This window comes from Ailuropoda melanoleuca, chromosome 14 (assembly GCF_002007445.2).
Source record: "Ailuropoda melanoleuca isolate Jingjing chromosome 14, ASM200744v2, whole genome shotgun sequence".
In the NCBI taxonomy this organism is placed as follows: Eukaryota; Metazoa; Chordata; class Mammalia; order Carnivora; family Ursidae; genus Ailuropoda; species Ailuropoda melanoleuca.
In genome coordinates this window covers 49,998,120-50,021,739 of record NC_048231.1, presented here as the reverse complement: position 1 = coordinate 50,021,739, position 23,620 = coordinate 49,998,120, and the positions used below count along the sequence as shown (strand labels likewise).

At 34.7% G+C, this 23,620-nt stretch overlaps 1 protein-coding gene across 7 annotated transcripts in view; it reads left to right on the top strand.

Moving 5' to 3' along the window:
* The window catches only part of ANKRD12 (ankyrin repeat domain 12), a 120,735-nt gene that overhangs the window by 27,639 nt on the left and 69,476 nt on the right, over positions 1-23,620 (top strand). For 5 of the 7 annotated variants that reach the window (XM_034642165.1, XM_002917586.4, XM_011222858.3 and 2 more), the window contains exons 2-3: positions 5,453-5,590; positions 16,754-16,901. In XM_034642165.1, the coding sequence (XP_034498056.1) occupies positions 5,504-5,590; positions 16,754-16,901 (235 nt within the window). In that variant the 5' untranslated portion in view covers positions 5,453-5,503. Of the gene's footprint in view, positions 1-5,452; positions 5,591-12,048; positions 12,186-16,753; positions 16,902-23,620 lie in introns of those variants that run through there. The other 2 variants (XM_034642166.1, XM_034642168.1) reach the window with 2 other exon arrangements.

The window sequence follows — 23,620 nt, the reverse complement described above, 5'->3', positions numbered from 1 at the left end:
CAAATTCTGGCATTGTGTGATACCCCTATGAGGAATTTTGAAGTCAAAGTTATAGTTGGAAAACAGAGTGACTAGACTTACAACTGGAAGATAGAGTACTAGAGCTAACAAAAAAATAATGTTTAAAGCATCATTTCTGAGGATCCAGTGCTCACTGAATACTATAAGACTATAAAGTGTTCTCAAAATACAGAATTTCCTTTAGTTTCTTTAGAGGAACACTTCTGTAGATTTTCACTCTTACTTTATGTAATCTTTTATGTCCATAGCATATAACTTCACAAATTCCATTATCTACTTCTGTTCTTCAAAATTCTCTTCTAGCCATACTACTAACTAGAGGTTTTGGTTTTTTTTTCTTTCCTCCCTATCTTGCCAAAAGTCTACCAGTCTTTTCTCTCTTCTTGGATTTTTTCCTTTAACCCTCTCTTGTTTTGTCATGTTGGGTAGCTTTTCCCTACAGACTTCTCCCAAGGCTTATTTCCTTCTTGATTATTTGTACTCTCTGCTAGGAAGATAAAGTTTTCTCCAAATTGTTAGCCTTAGGATAAAGAGTAAGTCATAAACAAAAAAGATCAACTTATTAATGTTTCCTAAAGAATCAGTTTTGTTATACTTAGAAGTCTGACTTTCAAGCAAGACTTGACATTGCAGTTACCTCAGTCTGCAAGAAGGATGCTTATCTGTATCATTATTCTTGTCGAGTTAGCTGTGTTGTTCGAATCTGCTCCTCTTGTTATTAAATTATAACAGCATTAGTTTAGTGACATTGCTACTGTCTAAATTAGTTTAACTTGCTTGGTTAAACTTCACATTGCGGATAGTGATAAGCATTTTTATCAATAGTTTTTGGCAAATTTCTGATAATTGGACTTTTTAGGATTGCATGCATTATATAATGTCCCAAAAATGAGTCAGTCAGACTCCTTTTGCTAAAGCAAATGCATATGTAATCCAAGAAAGTGTGCTTATAGAATATATTTTTCTACTGGAAAAAAGGATTGGATAAGGTAGATGGATACCACCTTACATAGGTCAAGAGATTTAAGATACAGTAGTTTCCTTCCAGTTATGTGATTCTCCTTCCCATCCCTCACCCCCGCCCCACATCTAAAGCAGTTTCTAGAGATCCCAATGAAGGAGGCTTTGAAAAAATCAGTTTGGAAAAAGCTGTTAAAAGTTCTATTTAAGGGGCGCCTGGGTGGCTCAGTCGCTAAGCGTCTGCCTTCGGCTCAGGGCTGATCCCGGCATTCTGGAATCGAGCCCCACATCAGGCTCCTCCGCTGGGAGCCTGCTGCTTCCTCTCCCACTCCCCCTGCTTGTGTTCCCTCTCTCACTGGCTGTCTCTCTCTCTCTGTCAAATAAATAAATAAAACCTTTAAAAAAAAAAGTTCTTTTTAAATGTAAAGAATTGTGTAAAACTTCAGTCATTTTTTAGCTTATAATCTGAAAGAAAGAAATATATCCTGTGGTTTGCCAGCAATCTACAGAGGACAGTAATTGAGTAAGCAACAAATTTTCTATCTAGAGTGGAGGGAAAAATAAACTTCCAGAGAAGCCAGTATTAAAGGTGATAATTAAGAGGCAATGAAAAGAAACTAATAGTTGCTGCATATACTTCCCAGAAAAATGGAAACAGATCAGTCTAAGAGAAGAAAGCTATGGAGCATTTATGGCATAAGTAACAATCAGTAGAATAAGTATGATACCAGTATTTGAATACTCTTTATGATCAATCTTGTGAGTTAAAGTATTCTCACAAAGAGTTATCCTGTGAAGAAAGAAAATGACAGTTGTAAAATTTTAATGAGAATTTCAGGCTGCTTAATGTAGTTATTTTTTAAATTAAGATGATATCCCACACACCCACATGTATACATGTTGTGTATATATATGGTTTAATATAGTAGAGAAATCCCCTGTCTAAAATTAATGAAATGAATCCTTTTCTAATGAGATCTTTTATAATATCAGTAAAAATACTCATTTAATTTGTTTTCACATTTTCCTAATGATAAAAACCACTGGGATACTTATTAAAAGTACAAATTCTTGGTTCTGTTTCAAACTCACTAAATGTGTATTTTAACAAGCACTCCAGGAATTTTTTATTAAGTAGGACTACATTAAACTAAAAACCTTTTGCACAGCAAAGGAAACAATGGAAAGGCAGCCTTTGGAATGAGAGAAAGTACATCTCTCTCTGCCATACATCTGGTAAGGGATTAATGTCCAAAATATATAGAACTCAATAGCAAACAAACTCAATTTAAAAATGGGCAAAGGACCTGAACATTTCTCCAGAAGACACACAAATGGCCAAGTATATGAAAAGGTGCTCAACTCAACATCACTAATCATCAGGGAAATGCAAATCAAAACCATGATGAGATCTCACCTTACACCTATTAGGATGGCTGTCACTAAAAAGGCAAGAGATAGCAAGAGTTGGTGACTGTATGGTGAGAAGGGTCCCTTATACACTCTTGTTGGAATGTAAGTTGGTGCACCACTATGGAAAAAGAGCATGGAGGTTCCTCAGAAAATTAAAAATATAATTGCTATCTGATCCAGCAATCCCACTTTTAGGTATATATCTAAAGGAAATTAAATCAATACCCCACAGTAATATTTTTACTCATGTGTGTTGCAGCATTTGTCACAATAGCCAAGTATAGAATCAGTCTGTTGAAGGATGAATGGATAAAGAAAATATGGTCTTTGTATTTACAATGGAATATTATTCTGCCATTGAAAAAAGGGAAGTCCTTCCATTTGTGCCAACATGGATGAACTTGGAGGACATTACATTAAGTGAAATAAGCCAGAGACAGAAAAATAAATACTGTATGATCTCACTTATGTGTGGCATCTAAAAATGAACTCACAAAAGCAAAGAGTAGAATGGTGGTTGCTGGGGATTGGGGGAAATGGGGAGATGTACAGCATGGTGACTATAGTTAATAATGTATTATATACTTGAAATTTTCTGCGAGTATAGACTTAAGTGCTGTTACTACACACAGATAAAATGTTAATTATGTGACATGATGGATGTTTTATTTAGCTTGATTGTGGTAATCATTTCACAGGGAATACATATATATAAAATTACCACATTGTATACTTTAGATATATACAGTGTTTGTCAGTTATACCTCAGTAAAGCCGGGGGGAGAGATGATGAAGTGTGATGAGAGTGTACATTCTTGTCTCATTGTTTATCTTAGGAGACAAAGAAAGCATTCAAGTTCTGTTCTATTACTGGGAGTTGTTTGCCATTAATGAGTATTAACTTTTATCAAATGCCTTTTCTGTATCTGTTCAGACTGTCATTTGTTTTTTCGCTTTTAGTCTGTTAATACAGTGAATTGCATAGATTGATTTTCACACATTAAGCTGACCTTCAATTACTGGGATAAATCCCACTTGTCATGGTGGATTGTCCTTTATATATATAGCTGAATTTAATTTCCTAACATTTTATTGAAGGTTTTTTGGTATATGATCATGAGCTATTATATTGATCTGTAGTTTGTTTTAAGTAGGTTCCACACCCATTGTGGAGCCCAACATAGGGCTTGAACTCAGAATCCTAAGATCAAGACCTGAGCTGAGATCAAGAGTCGGGTGGTTAACCAACTGAGCCACCCAGGCACCCCAATTATTATAAATTTATTAGTGTTTGTTTTTGACCCATGACATGGCCTATCTTGGTGAATATTCTTTGTGCCCTTGAAAAGAATGAATATTTCCCTGTTATTGGGCAGATTTTTGTACAAATGCGAGTTAGACCCAGTTGACTTGAATTGATGGCATTTTTCAGTTCTTTTATATCCTTGTTGATTTTCTGTCTTATTGAGAGTAGTTGAAGCTTTCAACTTTAATAATAAATTTGTCTATTTGTCCTGTCAGTTTTGTCAGTTTTTGCTTCCTGTATTTTGAAGCTCTGTTGTTAGTTGCATACACATTTAGTGAACTAATCCTTTTATCAGTGTGTAATATGTAAAGTTCCCCTTTGCTCTGAGATCTGTTTTGTCTGATATTGTGGTTACTCTAGCTTTCCTGATGAGTGCTTGCATGGTGTATCTTTTTTCCATTCTTTCACTTTTAACCTACCTATATTATACATTTGAAGTAAATTTCTCATTACTAGCTTATAGTATGGTCATTTTCCCCCTTCCGATAGTCCCTTTTTTTTTTTCTTTCAGTTTTCTGTCTGACTGTTCCACTTGTCTATTTAATTCCAGTTTAGTTAACATACAGTGTTACAGTAGTTTCAGGTGTACAATCTGACAGTCTCTTCTAATTGGTGTGGTTAGTCCATTTGCATTTCATATCAGTATTGGTATTTTGGATTAGGTCTGTCATTGTTTTGTTTGTTCCTTCTGTTTTCATTCCTCAGTTTTTCTTTTCCCACCTTCTGTTTTGGTTATTTGTACATTTTAAGATATTCTGTTTTAGTTTACCTAATGTGATTTTGATTATCCCGTGTATAGTTTGTATATTGGTTGGCTCTAGCAGTTACATTATATAACATGGGCTCAGAACCTAACTATATTTTAAATGCTTAGTGTTAATTGATGGAAGTAATATTTTTAGAATCTAATTTTGATTTTTATTATTCTGAAATTTTCCAAATAAAGTTATTGAAAGATAATGTAAGCTTTTTCTCACATATAGTCTATTAATAGAATATTGTTGCTATGTATAATTTTCTTTAAAAATATTTGACAGTCCTACATTCACTAGTAACTTGCTTTGCTTGATCTACAAAGGAGATAGTGCTTTATATTTATAGTCTCACCTAGACTAATGCCTGTTGATACTATGCAGATCCATTTTGCTTTTGAGTCAGATTTTTTTTTATATATGACTCATAACTTTTAACTCTGTAAGATTTACACAAGGCTAGTTTTGAGGGCAGTGCTTTGTTTAAATTATTCTATTTATATGGTAATAGTTGAAACAGTTGAATGATCCCAGGGTAAACTGCCTCATGTATGTAGTACCAAAGTTTCTTTATTTAGGTTTATTTCCTCCTCTATAAATGAAAGATTTGAACTATTTGAACTCTGGCAGTTTTCTTCTGTGGAATGTATTTTTTTTTTTTTTAAAGATTTTTATTTATTTTTTTGACAGAGAGACAGCCAGCGAGAGAGGGAACACAAGCAGGGGGAGTGGGAGAGGAAGAAGCAGGCTCACAGCAGAGGAGCCTGATGTGGGGCTCGATCCCATAACGCCGGGATCACGTCCTGAGCCGAAGGCAGACACCCAACCGCTGTGCCACCCAGGCGTCCCTAGAAGCTCGAATTCTTAAATGAAAACTTAATTTAGGCTAGGACTTACAGAGACATAGAGAATAACAAATTGCATTAATTGTGATATATACCTGTAAGTAGGTTTCATTGCATATGTATACAAGTAACCCTTATATATCCATTCTTTACAGATCCAGGATGAGAAGACTGATAAAAGAAGAAGCTAGCTGAACAGCTATAAGATGCCCAAATCTGGGTTCACAAAACCAGTTCAGAGTGAAAATTCTGACAGTGACAGCAATATGGTAGAAAAACCATATGGAAGAAAGGTATATGATTATACTAAAGATGTGTTGACTCTTTTGGAATTGAGAAAAACTCCCCGTTTAATATTTTTAGTAATTACCCATAAAATAAAAAGCAGTTGGATGCCAGATAAATCCAAACCATTTATCTAAATCCTTTAGAATTAAATTGGATTCCTAGGAATAAGATTGTTTTTCATTCCCTGAGATAACACAATTATTAATATGGCATATTTACTTAAATAATCATTGAGAGGGGGTGGAAAAAAAAAATCCAAGACCTCACAATCATTTGGCATTATTTTCTCCACCTCCTGACTCCCAGTAGTAAAACACACATACACGGTAGTGGTTGCATTTTCCATGTCTTTAACCTTGGATAATTCCAACCTCAGTGTCTCTCTCTGTAATGGAGGACAAGAGTACTTTAGAGAATTGCAGTGAAATGGCGTAAGTGTTGTGCCTAATGCAGTGCTTGTTTCATAATATGTGTTTAATAAATGCTAACAGTTTTTGTTGTTTATTAGTCATTGCCAGTGACCCATGATTCTTTTTACATCTATCCTTCTTCATTCCTATTTAATTTAGCCCTCAAAACCTTCATTTAGATTTCTACAATTGTCTCCTAACTGCTTTCACTCTCCTTTATCTAGTTAACTTTACACATTATCTTTGAATTTTCCTTTTTGTTTTTCTGTTTTCCTTTTAAGTCTTTTCTTCCCCCTAAGTCATTTTCTTATTGAAGGACATCTGAAATGTTTCTGGGTTTTGGCCAATACCAATAGAGCTGCAATGAGCATTCATGTACAAGTCTTTTTTTTTAAATCGCTTTATTGAGGTATATAATTTATATACTCTTAAAATTCACTCATTTATCCAGTGATTCATGGTAAACTTATTAAGTTGTGCAGCCATCATCACAATCCAGTTTACACCATTTTCATAATTGCTAAATGATCCTCATGCCCTTTTGCATTCAGTCCCTATTCCCACCCAACCCTTAGGCAACCCCAAGTCTGCTTTCAAAATCAGGAATTTTAAGTTTTCAGACTTTGTCATTTTCAAAAACTGTTTTGGCTATTCAGGGTCCTTTACGTTTCCAGACAAGTTGTCAGTTTCTACAAAAAACCCATGGGGATTTTGTTGAATAAATCAGTTTGGGTAGTATTGAAATCTTAACAGTATGTCTTCCAGTCCATCACCGCTGAATATCTCTGTTTATTTAGACCTTCAGTTTCCCTGAGCAACACTTTATAGTTTTTAGTGTACAAATCTTGCACTTCTTTTGCTGAATTATTAGTGGTTTATTCTTTTGGATGCTGTTGTAGTTAATTTCATTTTGGATTTTTCATTGCTAGTTTTTAGAAATACAGTTGATTTTTATATAGTGATTTTGTATTCTGTGACCTTACTAAACTCATTTATTGGTTCTAAAAGTTTGTGGATTCCTTAGGATTTTCTACACATGGGATCATGTCCTCTCCATATAAAGATACTTTTACTTATTTCCAATATAGATACTTCTGTTTTTTTCTCGCCTGATTGCACTGGCAATCTCTGCCTTGTGATTAAAATGATTAATCCATTTACATTTAATATAATTATTCATAGGGTTGGATTTATATCTGCCATTTTGCTCTGTGTTCTTATATGTTTCATATATTTTTGTTTTTCTCCCGTCTGTGCTGCCTTTTTGTATTCTAAATATTTTTCAGTGTACTATTTAAATTTCTGATTTCTTAAACTTAAATTTCTGATTTCTTGAATTAGAATCTTAAGAGATCGATCTCTGGATTATAACATGCATCTAATTATTGTAAATTAATATTGACTTAATTCCAGTAAAATATAGCAACTTTGTTCCTGTATCGCTCCATTTCCTCCCTTTTTTTGTGTGTATCTATCTATAGATTCATCAACATTTGTTACTAGCCCCAAAATAAACTGTTACAGTTTTATACAATCTTTTAAAGAAATAAAAGAAGAAAGGAGAAATACATATTCATACAGTTTTTACCTACAAATTTACCAGTTTTGCTACTCTTAATTTCTTCTTCCTATACACTGAAGTTATTGTCTGGTTGTTATTTCCTTACAGTCTTTACGAATTTCAGGGGCACCTGGGTGGCTCAGTTGGTTAAGTGTCTGCCTTCAGCTCAGGTCATGATCCCGGGGTCCTGGGATCAAGCCCCGCATCGGGCTCCCTGTTCAGCAGGAAGCCTGCTTCTCCCTCTCGCCTTGTTTGTGTTCCTTCTCTCACTGTCTCTGTCTCTGTCAAACAAATAAAATCTTAAAAAAAAAAAAAAAAGAATTTCAGTATTTACTGAAAGACAGATCTTCAGCCATGATTAGATTTCTCAGTCTCCATTGATCTAGGAATATCTTGGTTTTGCTGTATTTTAAAAACAGCTTTATTGAGATGTAATTCACATACCATATGATTCAGTTATTTAAAGTGTACAATTCAGTAGTCTTTAGTATATTTACACAGTTGTGCAGTTATCTCCACTATTGATTTTAGAGCATTTTCACCCAAAAAAGAAACCTTGTGTATCCATCAGCATTCACTCCTCATTCTGTCCCCAACCCCCACTGCCCTCGGCAGTCACTAATCTACTTTCTGTCTCTGTAGAATTGCCTGTTCTGGATGTTTCATACAAATTGAGTTATACATAGAATTGTGGTCTTTGGTGACTGTTTTCAAAGGGCAGTTTTGTTGGGTATAGATTTCTTAGCTGATTTTTTTAAAGAAAATTTGATTGAATGTCACCCTACTTCTTTCTTGCTTTAACTGTTTCTGATAAGAAGTCAGCTGTTTTGTACCCTTGTCAAGATGAATTTTTTTTTATTGCTTCTCAGAACTCTTTGACTGTCATGTGCTTAGGATTTCCCTGTTGTTTATTCTATTTGGGGTTTCTTGAGCTTCTTAGATCTGTAGATTAAAGGTTTCTTGAAATTTGGAATATTTTTTTTTTTTTTCCCCTCTCACATCTGCTGTTGAACATTTCTTTCTCCTGCATATTCAGTTACTCTTGCTTTTCAAATCCAGTATTTCCATTTGGCTCTTTTTGTAATTTTTCTTTTTAGTATTTTCTATTTGATAAGGTGTTATTGTCATACTTTAATTTTTTAGTTTATAATTGTTAAATCTAGTATTTCGGCTTACTCAGAGAAATTTCTATTAAATACTTTTTTCCTTTTTTCTTGTATGTCATAATTTTTATTGAAAACTGGATAATTTAGGGTCATATGTACTGTAGCAGTTCTGCAATTCTGGGTTCTCGTTATTTCCCACCTGAAAGTTTTAACTGTTGCTAAGTTTTTAAATTAATTTATAATAGAATGTTAGGAATTTATCTTCAGTATTTTTCTTGACCACTGGTATCCATTTTTTTTTTTCTTTTTTAGTCTTGCTTCCACAGGGTTACCCCTGTGTCTGTGTAGATTAGTCAGCAGCAGTGGATTGATCAGAGGTTGTACTCAAATACCAGGAGCCAGTAAGACTTCCACCTTCTACTGACAGACTTGCCTGTGTGTTGGGGAGTGCATTCAACATTCAGGCATTTTTGTTTTGTTTTTTTAAGATTTTATTTATTTATTTGACAGAGCAAAAGCAGGCAGAGGGAAAGGGAGAGGGAGAAATAGGCTCCCTCCTGAGCAATGAGCCCAATGCAGGGCGTGATCCCAGGGCTCTGGGATCATGACCTGAGCCGCCCAGGCGCCCCCATTCAGGCATTTTTGAGATCTTCCCTGGCATTTACTTTCTGTTGGGCTCACCCAGGTCTTCCTTTTGCTTGTGTGCAGTCAACTAAGGATATGTAGAGAGCTTGGACCCTCCCAGATTTCCTCTCTCACATATAATCCCCCAGTCAGTGAAGGATATATGGAGAGCTTAGCCCTTCTCAGATCTTCCCTATACATTGACATAGGTTTCCCACTCAGCCAAGGATATGTGCAAGCAAGTCTTACCGGGTACACCCTATGGCTCTCTCATTTCTGCAGTCTCCCTGGTATATTTCTGGCTTATTCACTAGCTGCTGCTCTTCTGCAGCAGGAACACAACCTTAGGCTAATAGGACTATGTGTTTTGCCCCCTCCAGTTGTTTCCTACCCTGTTTGCTATTTTTGTAAACAGTGCAGCTGGGTGTGGGCTTTTGGCCTTCTATACCAATTCAAGTTGACACTCTCTGGCAGTAAAGATGCTAGTTTTCATTGCCAACCCCACCCCAGTAGCACTTCATGCAAACTAAGCATCAGCCAGGGAATGAAAGCATTCCCCAGGCAAGAACGCCAAAGATACTCACTGTTCTTATCCATAGTTAAGCAGTTTTTCTTGAAAAAAAAGCTGCTCAGTTTGTTGTTTGTTTTTTTTCAATTTCTGGAGCCTTGAAGTCGTTATTTTTGACAATTGTCTAGATTTATAGTTGTTTCTTGGGGAGATAAGTTGCCAGTATCTTCACTCCACCATAGACAAGTTTCCCCAAATGTATTTTAATGTACCAAATGTGACAAATCTTAAGCAGAATGATTCCATTATTAGTTTATCTAACAAACCTTCTATGGGATTCCTGGTGTGTTATGTACTCTTTTATGATACTAAGAATAAAACAACAGGTGGTTAAGCATGATCTAAATCTTTATGAAGACTCTTAACTAATTAGTCTTCCTGTTTGTCTGAAATGTTTTGCTCTCAGGACCCCTTCAACATAATCAAAGATCCCAAAAAAGGACGCCTGGGTGGCTCAGATGGTTAAGCGTCTGCCTTTGGTCATGATCTCCAGGTCCTGGGATTGAGTCCCACATCAGGCTCCCAGCTCAGCAGGGAGTCTGCTTCTACTTCTCCCTCTGCCTCTCCCCCTGCTTGTGCGCACGCTCTCTCTCTCTCTCTCTCTCTCTCTCTCTCTCTCTCTCTCTCAAATAAGTAAATATAATTTTTTTGGGGAAAAATATCCCAAAAGCTTTTTAAATGTGGGTACATCTGTTGATATTTACAATATCAGAAATTAGAACTGAGAAAAAAATTAAATGTATATTAACTGGTTTAATACACACATAATATATTTTTATGGAAAACAACTATATATTCCAAAACAAAAAATATTAGAAGAGTGTCTTTGGTTTTGCACGTATCTTTAATGTCTGATTTAACAGAAGACTACCAAATTGTCATCTGCTTCTGCATGCAGGGTATTTGGATATTACTTGTCCTGTAGTCTCTAGAAAACTCAGTATGTATTCTTGAGAGAATGAGCAAGGTACAGTATTACCTTAGGGTTATTGTGAGCATATTTCTGACCTTGCAGATCCTCTGAAATGGTCTCAGGTACCATACTTTGAGAATTGCTCTACCATTGTAAGAAGCACATTAATGGAGTATTGAGTGTACAGTAATGGGACAAAAAAGAGAGAAGCAATCGACTGTACAGGGTTCAGGGATAGTTTCACAGTAGAAAAGATACTTAATCTGAATTCTCAAAGATGAATGAGTATGTGGCCAGCAGGAAAGTGGAAGCAGAGGACAGTCCAAGATGTAAAAAAGACATGAATCTTAACATTAGAGCAGTACATGTAAAGTTAGGATGTACCTTGTGGAGGATGGAGGGTAGAAGATGAGCATTAGACAGGGGTCGGTTCATTATGGCCTTATGTGTCTTGCCAAGGAACTTGAAATTTATCCTGTAGCCATTGAGTCAAAAGGGAAGGGCCATGGTAGAGAGCAGTTAGAGTGTTATTTTAAAAATCCAAGCAAAAGATAGTGTGGGCAGTGGCTATGAGAATAGAAAGAAGTTGGCAGATCTAAAAGATGTTGCATGAATTAAACTTGAGTATGTAGAAAAAGTAATCTGGGTCCACCCTGAGGTTGATTGAACTACTATTCCCTGAGAAGGAATCCAAGAAATGGAATGGGTTGTTTTGAGAAGAATGTTTGGTTTGTACTTGTTGAGTTGGCCATTGGAATATCCAACTGGAAGTATTAATAGGCAGTTAGATATAAATCCAGAGCTCAAAACAGCTCATTGGAAATAAATATATGAGGATTAGTGGAAAAATAACTTTATCATTATGGAGATGTCACCCAAAGATAGTGGAGTGAGAATGAAGGAGAGTATACTCTGAGGAATTCGAATACTTTAAGAGTCGCCAAGAGACAGGAAATGTGGTCAGAGAGAACCAGGAGAGGCTAAACAGAGTAGAGTAGCTAAGGGAGTCTGTATGCCAAATGCCACAGAGGTTAACAGGAAGGGTGAGACCATTGGATTTTGTCAGTTGAGATACCTTAAAATGATTTTGCTTGGTAAAAGTATTACGTCAGTAGAGTTGTAGGGACAGAATGCAGTGCTAGATTTGAGGAGACAATGAGAACTTTTATTTCTAAATATTTGAATATAGGAAAGGTTGCATTTGTGAAATTATATCTGGGCTGCTTGATATCATTTGGAGGGTTGAATTTATATGGCTGATAAAGCTTTTATTCTTCCTAGGTACTTTGTATGTATCTTTTGAAAGCTGCCACTAAATATACAGTAATGGCTAAGCATTGCCTTCATAAAAGTGTAGAAACAACTAGCAAAAAGCAAACACTTTTCACTAACATACTTCTGTTAAAAACATTTCTTTGGTAAGTTAAGAATTTATTAATCATTAGAATTATATAATAAATGGGAAGAATAATACAGACTATTAGGTTTTTCATTTATTAATTTTTGGTTTACCCAAAGTGATATATTTAACTCTTCTCATTCTCTTTTCAGTCACTCTGCTTTTTCAAGATCACATACTTGTTTGTTTGGGTAAGGGTCAGAAGCTCTTCTGAAGCAATATGCATGGTGCTCATGGCCATGTTTTAGGATTTCTGAGCAGCTTGACATGGAAAACTGTTGTTAGAAGTGGTTTTCTTGAGTTTTAAGTCGATATTTAACTTAGTGAGTGATTGGCCTAGAAGCCAGCCTCAAGCTTCTTATGAGTTTTTTCTTCCCATACAGTTTTAGAAATGAATATACAGTTCTTCTGATAGAGACCTTATTTAGTTTAATATGACACAGACTAGTGCTGTTATGAGATCCTGACTTAATAACCTGAACCAAAATTTAATTTCTTATAAATGCATTTAAGTAGAGCATAATTTTAAATAATAATCACACTCTATAGCAGTATAAATTTAATATAAAGTACTCTCATTACCTCATTAAATATTACGATAGGAGTTCATCAAAAACATCTACTCACAGTTCTTCAAATATTTTATCCTTTCAGTGCAATCTGTGGGATTTTTTCCATTGATTTTAGTTTAGAAATTATTTTGTACTGTTTTCAGCTATAAGCTAGTATTTATGGTTTGTAGAAAAAAACATCTTTGATAAAATCTTCTATGAAAATCTAAAACCTAGGTTAAATTCATGAAGTGTGAGAGTGGATATTAATCATTTAACCTCCTAAGTACCTGTCTTATCCTTTTCATCAACATAATTCAGACCTCATTATTTTACATCAAAGTGATAATAGAGAAATTTTTATTTTACTATTCAAGTAATATAATACATGTTGGTTGTAGAAAAATTAGAAAAAGAAGAATAGTGAAAATAGAAATTGCCTTGTAAAAAACCATCAAGAATCTGAGATTGTATTGTGCCCTATCCTTCTTGCAAGCTGATCAATTTCATGGATGCTGGCAGGAGATGCAAGAATCCTGAGTGGGATATAAAGGAAAGCTAATTTCTCATAACAATAGCAGTAGCCATCTATCAGCATTTGTGTCTGTAATCTGAGCTCTGTTTCTCACAATGGGATGCAAAGAGAGCCAGGTGACAACTACATATAAAGGTGGATGCAGTACCAGAGAGGAACCCCAAATCTTTAATAATGGGCAGTAAGTCTACCTGACTTACTCCCACTAAAGGGAGAAATTATTTATTTTACAGAACAGTAAACAGATCTGCCCTTTGCTCCAGGGGAAGATACTACCTTCCAAGGCTGTTCTCCATATAGATACTCTTGAAAAGATAGTCCAGAACAAAGGGAGATAGTGCCTGTGTTTGTAAGATGTGCAGATATCCAGGAGAGCCATTTAGAATTCTCTCCCAACACACCAGTAATGCTATTACCTACAGATAGCGCTTCGTATTTTGGGTTGTGTCCTTCAAGAGTTTTCTATTTTCTATTTTTTTATATCTTGGTAAATTTTTACCTCTTCTTTTTTCCATCTTACCTAGTTGGTAAAGGCTACCCATATATTGCCTAACAGTAACAGTGATAGAAGGTCATTCTCACTTGCCATTGATTTTTGTTGTCATTGTTCTTTTATTAATGTATAGTAGGCCCCAGATGTTTACATTGATTTCATTACTGTGCATGGTAGCTGTTGTAGGTTACTGAAAGAATAGCATTAACATAAATGAAAAAGACTTAAAATATTTTAAAATAATCTAAGAGTCCTAGACTTTTCTATGTCATGGAAATGGAAGAAGAATGTGCCTGTGATTGGCTCCTGAATTGATAGAGTATTTATACCATTTGGTAATACAGAAATTTCAAGACAATCAGACGTAATTGTCTATTTTGAAAGTTTCTCTCCCCAGATCTGAAAATAATTTTTAAAGTGTGTAAGAATCTCACAAAAACCCTTTGTTCAAGTAATAATTCCCAGGATAGTTTTATTTTACAGAGAACAGAACTGGTTGGTAGCAGTTACAAATATTCACACTAATCACCATATCGCAGAGGAGAGTGCGATCTTTATGTTCTTGTGAACATTTTCCACTTAGCATGTTATTAAATTGGTTTCTTTTAACTTGTTTTATAGTACAGAACAGTATCTTTACTTACACAGGTGCAAGGGAAAAAGGACATGTTCACATTTTTCTTAGATTCTTTTATTAATAACAGAGACTCCTATTTCTAAGGCAAGTCTCTAGAATTTTGTTGGTTAACCTTTGTATTAATCGTACCTTTTTATTTCTGATGCTTTGACATCTGGGGCCTGCTGACATCGGGGAGATTGCCACTTCCAGGGCTAGCCAATTCCCAAAGATAGTAAACAACTCGCTATGGCCAACATTTCATATGCAAACTAACCAATCCGGGGTCCAGACCCAGCCACCAGCTGTATCCAACTCTCCCACTCTGGGCCACTGTCCCCCTGCCTTAATAAATCACAGCCGGGTACCAGACAATAAGAGAAAAAGCGCCCATAGCCCAGAAACTGCTGATGTTACTCAAAATAGCCAATCCTGAGCCTGCTTACTCTGCCTTGCCTTTTCTTTCCTGAGGAAACCACGTAAAAGCTTTTCCCCACGTTTCCCTTTTCTCCTTCTGCCTCCCAACCCACCTTGGTACTACCCTTTGTGGCCCTGTGTAATGTGGCATGCCCCCTCTTCTTGAGAATTGTAACAAACTGTCTTTTCAGTGGCAGTGGTAGCCTTATCTGTTGGCTTCACCATACCTGAGTAATAATAAAACCTACATTTTAAAACAACCTTATAAAGAAAATACATGCCTGCGAAGCTTGGTATCATTGGCAGAAGTGGAAAAACAGCTCAAGAAGATTTACCTTTGTAACTGAGAAATAAGTAATACGAGGCTGTTATTTTTCAGTAATCTTTACCAGTTAAGATACAAGGAAGTCACATTCTCTTCCTGATTTTGCTAATAGATTTATCAAAAATGAATGTAGACTCTGTCAAAATGTTATTTTTGTCACCTGTTAAGATCATCGTATAGTTTTTCTTTAATCTTCTGATACAGTGAATTGTCTTAAGAGATTCTCTAATAATGAACTATTCTTGTATTCTTTGGGTGAACCCTGCTTGATTATGATATTATCTAAGTTCTAAGACACTAAATTTGATTTGACATTTTATTTAGGATAGTTTATTTTTGTGTTTATTTCATAAGCAATTTAGTTTTTTATTTCTGTCTTGTATTCCCTTTTGGTATCAGTTTTATTTTAGACTTATAAGATGGATTGTTACTTCTTATCATACCTTCATGCTGTAGTATAATTTACATGACATGTGAAATATCTGTCCCTTGAATTTTTTTTAATCTCTTATAAAATCTTCTGGGCTAGGTACCTTTTTTAAATTTAAAATCTTTAGCTATGGATTTATGGTCTTCTGTGATCATTGATCTATACAGGTTTTGTATGTCTTTCATGAGCCAGTTTTTAGTAGTGTGTGTTTTCCAAGAGAATAGTCTATTTTTCTAGGCCTCTTAAATGAGGCCTCTTAAATAGTCTATTTTTCTAGGCCTATAAAAATGAATACAGTATTTTTTTAGACTTTTTAATAACCCTTATGGGGGTTTGATTTTAATTGATAAATTCTGCTTAAAAAAGCACTATTTAATTTTTTATGCCTCCTCTTCCGCCTCTTCTTCATTTTCTGTCTTGGTTTGAGAGCTGCAATCTGAGTCTACTTTTAATTTGCTTCTGAGAGTCTCTATAAGTTATTATATCTGCCATTTATTATCGTATCACTATTTTTAATATGTATTTGAAAGAGAGAATAAGCAGGGGGGAGGGATAGAGGGAGAAGCAGATTCCTTGCCATGCAGGGAGCCCGATGTGGGACTTGATCCCAGCCCCCTGGGATCATGACCTGAGCCGAAGGCAGACACTTAACCGACTAAGCCACCTAGGCTCCCTCATATCACAGTTCTTTTAAGCTCTCTTGCTAAGGTGATATGGCTTAACTCTTAGTATCTAGCAGGTTTTTCACAAAGGAACTGTTATAGCCCAGTTTAATATGCAGTACCAATTCAGATATTTGGAGAGTAAATGTGAACTTGATGATGGTTATAGATCGTAAAGGTAGGATACTCACCTGAATGGGTGGGCACAGGATATTAACAAAGCACAGTATGTTTAATTATATCCAGAATCACTTTTTCAGATTTGTGTATTTGTTTGTTGATGATAACATCTATATTATACTTAGATACAGAGTTTTATTATATTCAAGATATTTTGTTTTATTATTTTAAAATTCATTAAGTAAAAGTAGGGGAATATGAGACAAGTCAAAAAAATGTTAAATTTGTTGAAACTGGGTCTTGAATACATTGAAGACAGTGGTTTATAATACCTCTCTACTTTAGTATATATTTGAAAATTTTCTTCATAAATTTTTTTAGATACTGTATTGCTTAGCTAATATTGTTACAACTTTATTCATATTTGATTTTTAATAGAGTAAAGACAAGATTGCATCATATAGTAAAACTCCAAAAATTGACCGAAGTGATGTGGGCAAGGAGATGAAAGAGAAATCATCCATGAAACGTAAACTTCCTTTTACCATTAGCCCATCAAGAAATGAAGAACGAGATTCAGACACAGGTAGAATAATTTGTTGTTCTCTGGTAAAATCTCATTCATTCTTTTACTGTGATTTTCTTCATATCATTCCTCTTGCACCCCATTTTATAGAGAAATATTTGTATTTCAGTATTCAGATTTATCATTTTGGGGCAGAAATTCATATATTTCTCACCCAAACATGATCTCTAATCAGAAAACAACAATTTCCTTCTTTCCTTACTCTCAGTGTTTTTTACAAATCTCTTACCACTTTCAGAACTTAATTTCTTGGGGAGCATTTTAGTGATGAAAATTTACTGTGATAGGGAGCATAAGATATGTTAGAGTTGAGTAACAGTTGTTGAGTTTTTGTAGACACAGTATTGAACCCACCAGAGAAAACATTATAGGCATTTTAGATTCAGAAATGAATCCAAAATATGCCCTCCCCTACCCTGAAAAAAAAAAATTACTGAAATTTACCACCTAAGCCCAATTCATGGTACTTTTTTCCCTCAAACTCTAATATGTCAGGAATGATCCTTGACATCAGTCAATCCCAGTTGTTCACAATAGATTAGACTCTCATTACCACTATCTACCAAATCACTAGATGGTGTTGTAGCCCTGAGTTAATCATTTCTTGAAACTAATATAAACTTCAGTGTTTGTTATGTATTTATCATAATTGCTTTATCCTTTGCATGAAATACTAATAATTGTTTTTAAGAATGTTTCAGCTTCACTCATAGAAAGTTAGTGTCCTAATCTGAGTTTATATACAGAGATTATATTCTACTTATACTTTTCTAGCCATCTTAATCATCAATATGGAAATGATCTTGACTCCAGAATCTGAAAATACTCTAAAGACTTTTGAAATGCCCTATGCTAACATAGCTTTAGAAAGTACTTAAATTTTATCTGACACTTTTAGTAGGTAGGCCTTGTTTTGTGTATTTTGCTCTCTTAGCTTGAATTAGAAATTGTCCTTAAACATGACATTTTTTAATCCTTCAAAATTGTTCTTTTTTGCAGTGGTTGAGATATTTTGTGTTTTGTTCATTTTAAGTTACACTGATTTCTAGAGATTCAGTCTTTTTTTCTAAAGAATGACTCCTTGTCCTTAAGCAGTATTCTCAAACGATTAGTTGATCACTTAGCTGAGAAGGTGCTTATGTGCCTTTAGATAAGGTTTAACTTTTCTTATATTTTTCTCCGTGGAAGTCCTATTGCTTGTCATTTTTGAAGTACTTGCATTAACCAGGTTTTGTTTTCCAATGACAGTGATATTTCTACTAGTAATTGAAGAAGGGATTTAGATAAATCCAAACAATGTTAATATATTTTTAGAAGCAGATAAGATTTCAAAATAATCTTCCCATGAGAACCTTGTTATCAGATCAGCTAGATTATTTGTCTTTTATTTATTGTAAAATAAAGGAGAAAAGGTTACTTAGGAAGGCACAGAGTTTAAACACTGAATAAACATAATCTAATTCATATTTTATTAACTAGATTATATATTTTTCCCTGCTACAATTTTTCCACTACTTGAATGTAGCAGAATGTTGCAGGTCTCTCTCATAAAGATTGTTTTGTAACAAACTCTTACATATCTTTTGGAAAGATTATATGCTAAACAAGATTTTAATGGATTTAAACATTTTTGGTAGGCTAAATTTATAAATTTTAGTAAAACGTAGATCTAGGCTTTAGTTTTCGTTGTATATGCATGCATGTGTGCACACATGCACACGCATACACACAATACACACCCCCCAGAGCATTAGTAAGAATTTCTGCAGGCCCAAAGCAAAATGTCTTATTTACAATCCATCTGTCTTATTTTCATAATTTAAAAAAATAATGTAGAATCCAAAGTACCATCAAGTGGTATTTTCCATATGAAAGATAATTATAGCTCCAAGCCCCACATCTTACATTAATCTTTCTTAAAGTATACTATATTTTATTTTATTTTTTTTTTTAAAGATTTTATTTATTTATTTGACAGAGAGAGAGACAGCCAGCAAGAGAGGGAACACAAGCAGGGGGAGTGGGAGAGGAAGAAGCAGGCTCCCAGCAGAGGAGCCTGATGTGGGGCTCAATCCCATAATGCCGGGATCACGCCCTGAGCCGAAGGCAGACGCTTAACCGCTGTGCCACCCAGGCGCCCCTAAAGTATACTATATTTTATTTTATTTTTTATTTTTTAAAAGATTTTATTTTTATTTATTTAAAGAGAGAGACAGCCAGCGAGAGAGGGAACAGAAGCAGGGGGAGTGGGAGAGGAAGAAGCAGGCTCATAGTGGAGGAGCCTGATGCGGGGCTCGATCCCATAACACCGGGATCACGCCCTGAGCTGAAGGCAGACGCTTAACGACTGCGCCACCCAGGTGCCCCTAAAGTATACTATATTTTAAATGAGTAGTTGAAATTACAAAGATATAAAGGGGGAAATATTTACAACATATGTGACAATCCTTGTTTCTTAATATATTTAGTATTTAAAGGTCTCTGAAATATGAAGAGAAAAAAAATGAGAAAATGGAGAAAAGATACAAGCAAGTAGTTTAAAACAGAATTGCTCTTGGCAAAGAAATATATTTTAAAAATATATCAACAGTAATCAAAGAAATACAATATATAACAATTGACAAATTGTTTGGCCTAAATCGTACCAGGTGGTCACTGGCCAGAAATAGGAACTTACTTTAGTTGGTCTAAATAATAGGAATATTTTGTTGGCAGTAAATATGAACACATTTATCCAAAACTATAGAATAACATTGTAGAAGAATACATGAAATGGGAAGATGTTCATAGCATACAGCATTTAAAAATAGGTTATGAAATAATATGTACTGTTTGATGGCATTAAAAGTCATATTTTGTGTATTTGTATGTATGTGTACACAGGGCATATATTAACACACATATTGAAAGATAAGATTGTTTAAATATAAGAGACTATTTCGTTGTAGAACTAAGCCTAAACCTAGTGGGTGTATTATGAGCCCAGAACAAAAATGTAAATATTGTAAACCCTGATGTAGGTTAAATAAAAGAGTGGGGAGTTGGGAATAAGAGAAAATGTTAACAATGCTACTCAGCTTATCTCTCACAGCAAGGAAATAACTGATGTTGTCTACAACTGAAATACATAGTTTTTAAAAATAATTACTTAAAAATTATAATCTTTATTTAAAATTCTTTCATATATACATTTACATTTATGTATGTTTATATTTTATTATATGATACCTCTTTTAGAGAAGCAATTCCTTTAGTTTCTTTCTTTCTTTCTTTTTTTTTTGTTACGTTAACTCTGTGCCCAGTGTGGGGCTTGAATTCATGACCCTGATCAAGAGTAGCCAGCTGGGTGCCCTACTTTCTCTTACATTGTATTAAAATAAAATCTTTCAGCTTTTTATTTTTAAATAGTACACATATATTATATTTTTCTATTTGTATGTAAGTTAGTCATCCCCCCACCACCACCCCTGCCAGTTCTTTTCTTTTTATATATATTAGAGAGATGTTTGGAATGATGCTCAATAGATGTTAACATTTTATTTCCTGGATGTGGGATCATTTTTTACTGTCTCTGTTTTTTGTATGGCTTGAATTTTTAAAATAATGAACATAATTATTTCTGTAAAACACATTTTTTCTAAAAAGATGCTCATACTATTCAAGGAAGGTTCAGTGGTCACCAAAATTAGCAATAATGCCATCAACTGAATGAGTCATTCTTAGTCTTTATTTTGAGATACCCTAGTATGTCTTAAACTTCCTAATTCTTAATTATTTAATATTTATTAATTTTTTAAAAGATAACATTGTAGGGGCACCTGGGTGGCTCATTTGGTTAAGCCTCCAACTCTTGATTTCAGCTCAGGTCATGATCTCAGGGTCATGAGATAGAGCCCCACATTGGGCTCTGTACTCAGCATGGAGTCTGCTTGCAATTCTTAACCTCTCCGTCTGACCTACCCCCTCAAATAAATAAATAGAACTTTAAAAAAAAAAAGATAACACTGTAAAAAAGTAATTGCTTGACTAGACAAAAATGTGGGGGAAATTACAGCATAATTTGAGGTCATGCCAGTGGATCCTTACAGCTGTATCATAATTCTGTTTATTTCAGCAAATCTCTAATATATATGCATATATCATTTCAGTATCTATCCCATGTTGTCCTATCAGAGAATTCCCATAAATTTTTTCCCATGAAATGTTAAGGGGCCAATGTATAGAGTGACTCATTGAACCTATGGAAGCAACTGTTTATCTAGAAGACAAATTATTCCTTATACACAGCTTGTTTTATCACTTACTTTTAGCTTTTACTTTCAATCTTTCCTTGTCTAGAATCCTGGCAGAATTAGTTAATTATAGTTAAAATAGAGGTAAATCAGAGCATAGTATTTATTATCAGAGGCTTTGGAGTCTGACAGATCATTGTTGAGTCCCTGCTCAGCTCCCTGTTAGCGCTGGGCAAAAAATTTGAGCCCTTTATAACTCTGATTTTCTCATCTGTAAAAGTGCATGTAATACCAACTTCAGAGAATTGTGATCTTTAAGTGACATAAGGAGGTGTAAAATTAGTTTGTGATACGTTAATTAAAACAGAAAACTAACGCTGGCTTAAATAGATTGGGATTTTTTAAATCTAATGTAATAAGACCAGGCATAAGCAGTCCAGGTTGGTGTAAGTAGTTCAGTAATGCCATCAAGGACTGGGTTTTCATCATTCTGCTCTCTCACCCTTAACTCATACATGGGCTTTGTTCTTAATATGTTGCTTTATAGTCACACAATATCTTCTGCCTTCTCCTGGACAGAAAGTAGGAGAGGAAGGACGAACGACAAAAGTATCTTTCTTCCAATGAGACTTTGCTTTTTTATTGATGAAACAACATCCCTAGGAACTATTCTGCCTGCATCTCATTGGTTATGCTATCCTAGTTGCAGGGGAGTCTGGAAAGTTAACTACTTTTAGTTGGGCTTATTGTCACCCTAATCAGAATTGGAGTATTTCTGCTAACAAGGAGAGAATGAATAGCGAGTAGGCATCTTACAATACTGACGCTGTATGTAGTTTTTAGTACGGTAATTAATAACTGAAAATTGCTTTTATCTATAATAGCTATTAATGTTTCTTACCTAAGCTATCTTTATTACTGCATTGTCAATCAAAAAATCATACTTTTCTTTTCTAGTCTAATGGCATTCAGGGGAAAGCTACAATCCCTTGATATGAAAGTACCAAACAACTCTCTTGAGGGCACACATGGAAGTCTCTTGTTGGCCTTCAGACTAAATTTGTGATTATTTTTTTTATGAATAATGCCATCACGAGCATCTTTGCCGATTGTATTTTTATTATACCCTGAATTCTTTTTCTTATTCATTCCCAGGATGGGGTTACATGATTAGGGGTTCAATATGTCTATGATGTTTCTCCAAAATAATTATATAGAGGTACAAAGCCACCAGCAGTGTATGAATGTTCTTGAACCTCAAATAACATTGGGGCACATGTTTTTCTTTAGGTTTGATAGCTCTAATGTTCTATAGAAGTAAACCAGTGGTACTTCCATCATTTTAGTTTGTATGTTATTTAAATAAGTAGAAAGATATAGTGTCCTTCACTTTTTAAAATACTTGTCTTCTCTTCGTAAGCATTATTTATTTACTAATTTTTTTTCTTTTGGCATGTATAGATAATGCAGCATGAGAAAATCCAAAGAGGCACAGTCTGATCTGTTCCCAAAGTCCATGGTGGCAGTTGTGAGCGTGTTCACATGTGTTAAACTAAATCTTCTCTGCCATCCAGCCTTAGCAGTTCTAGTTTCCTGATGCCATTGAAGGATTTATCCTGTTTAATAGGACTCAAACAATTTTGGAGTGAGGAACTTTTTTAAAAAGAAAACGAATATTTTTCTGGTAACTACGTTAAAGTAGCAGATAAAATCAGTGCTTTGCTTAATAAGGAAGACCACCTTTTGATGATATTCATGGAGATTATTTATTACAGATTTTCTCTTGTTCCTCCCCCATCTTTAAAACTTTTACTTTAAAAATTTTCAAACATACAGTGCAAACCTTTTTAATCATTCTTGATTTTTTTCTCTTATTCTCTTGCAACCTAAAACACAATATGAAAAAGATGGCTTTTAAAGTACAAATATTATTTGTCTTGCCTTCTGCAGAGAACATATCAGGGAGAGAGAATTGCTCTGCTTAGCACTCAGTGTTTTACAAAAACCTAATAGGGAGCACTGGCCTCAGTATAGCACAGAGGGAAAAGTGGGCGAGTCAAGGGACCAGATATGGAAGCTTTTAATTCAGCTCCTGAATTAAATCTTAATAGAATAGTCATTCAAAGGCATCAAATATAAACATACTTGAGTAAAAGCCAAAGGGTATATGGAGTCAGGGGTGGATTAATTTACTACCAAATGAAGATTTGAATAAACTGTTATACCACTTCCTTATATTAATGAATATAATTTAAAGTTCAGTTTAACAGTTATGCTGTAATCTGTCACAATAAGATGATCTTCTTTCAGTAATCCATTCGATTTGTTGGCACAACTTATTGGTTACTGCTTTTTCTTTTCTTTGCAGTATATGGGGGCCATTTTTGCTTGTCTTTAAATGAAACGTCAGATATTCATCATGGAATTTTTCTGGTTGCTAACTTAATGTGTTCAGTTTTGAAATATAAGTGTTCATTGAAAGCCTTG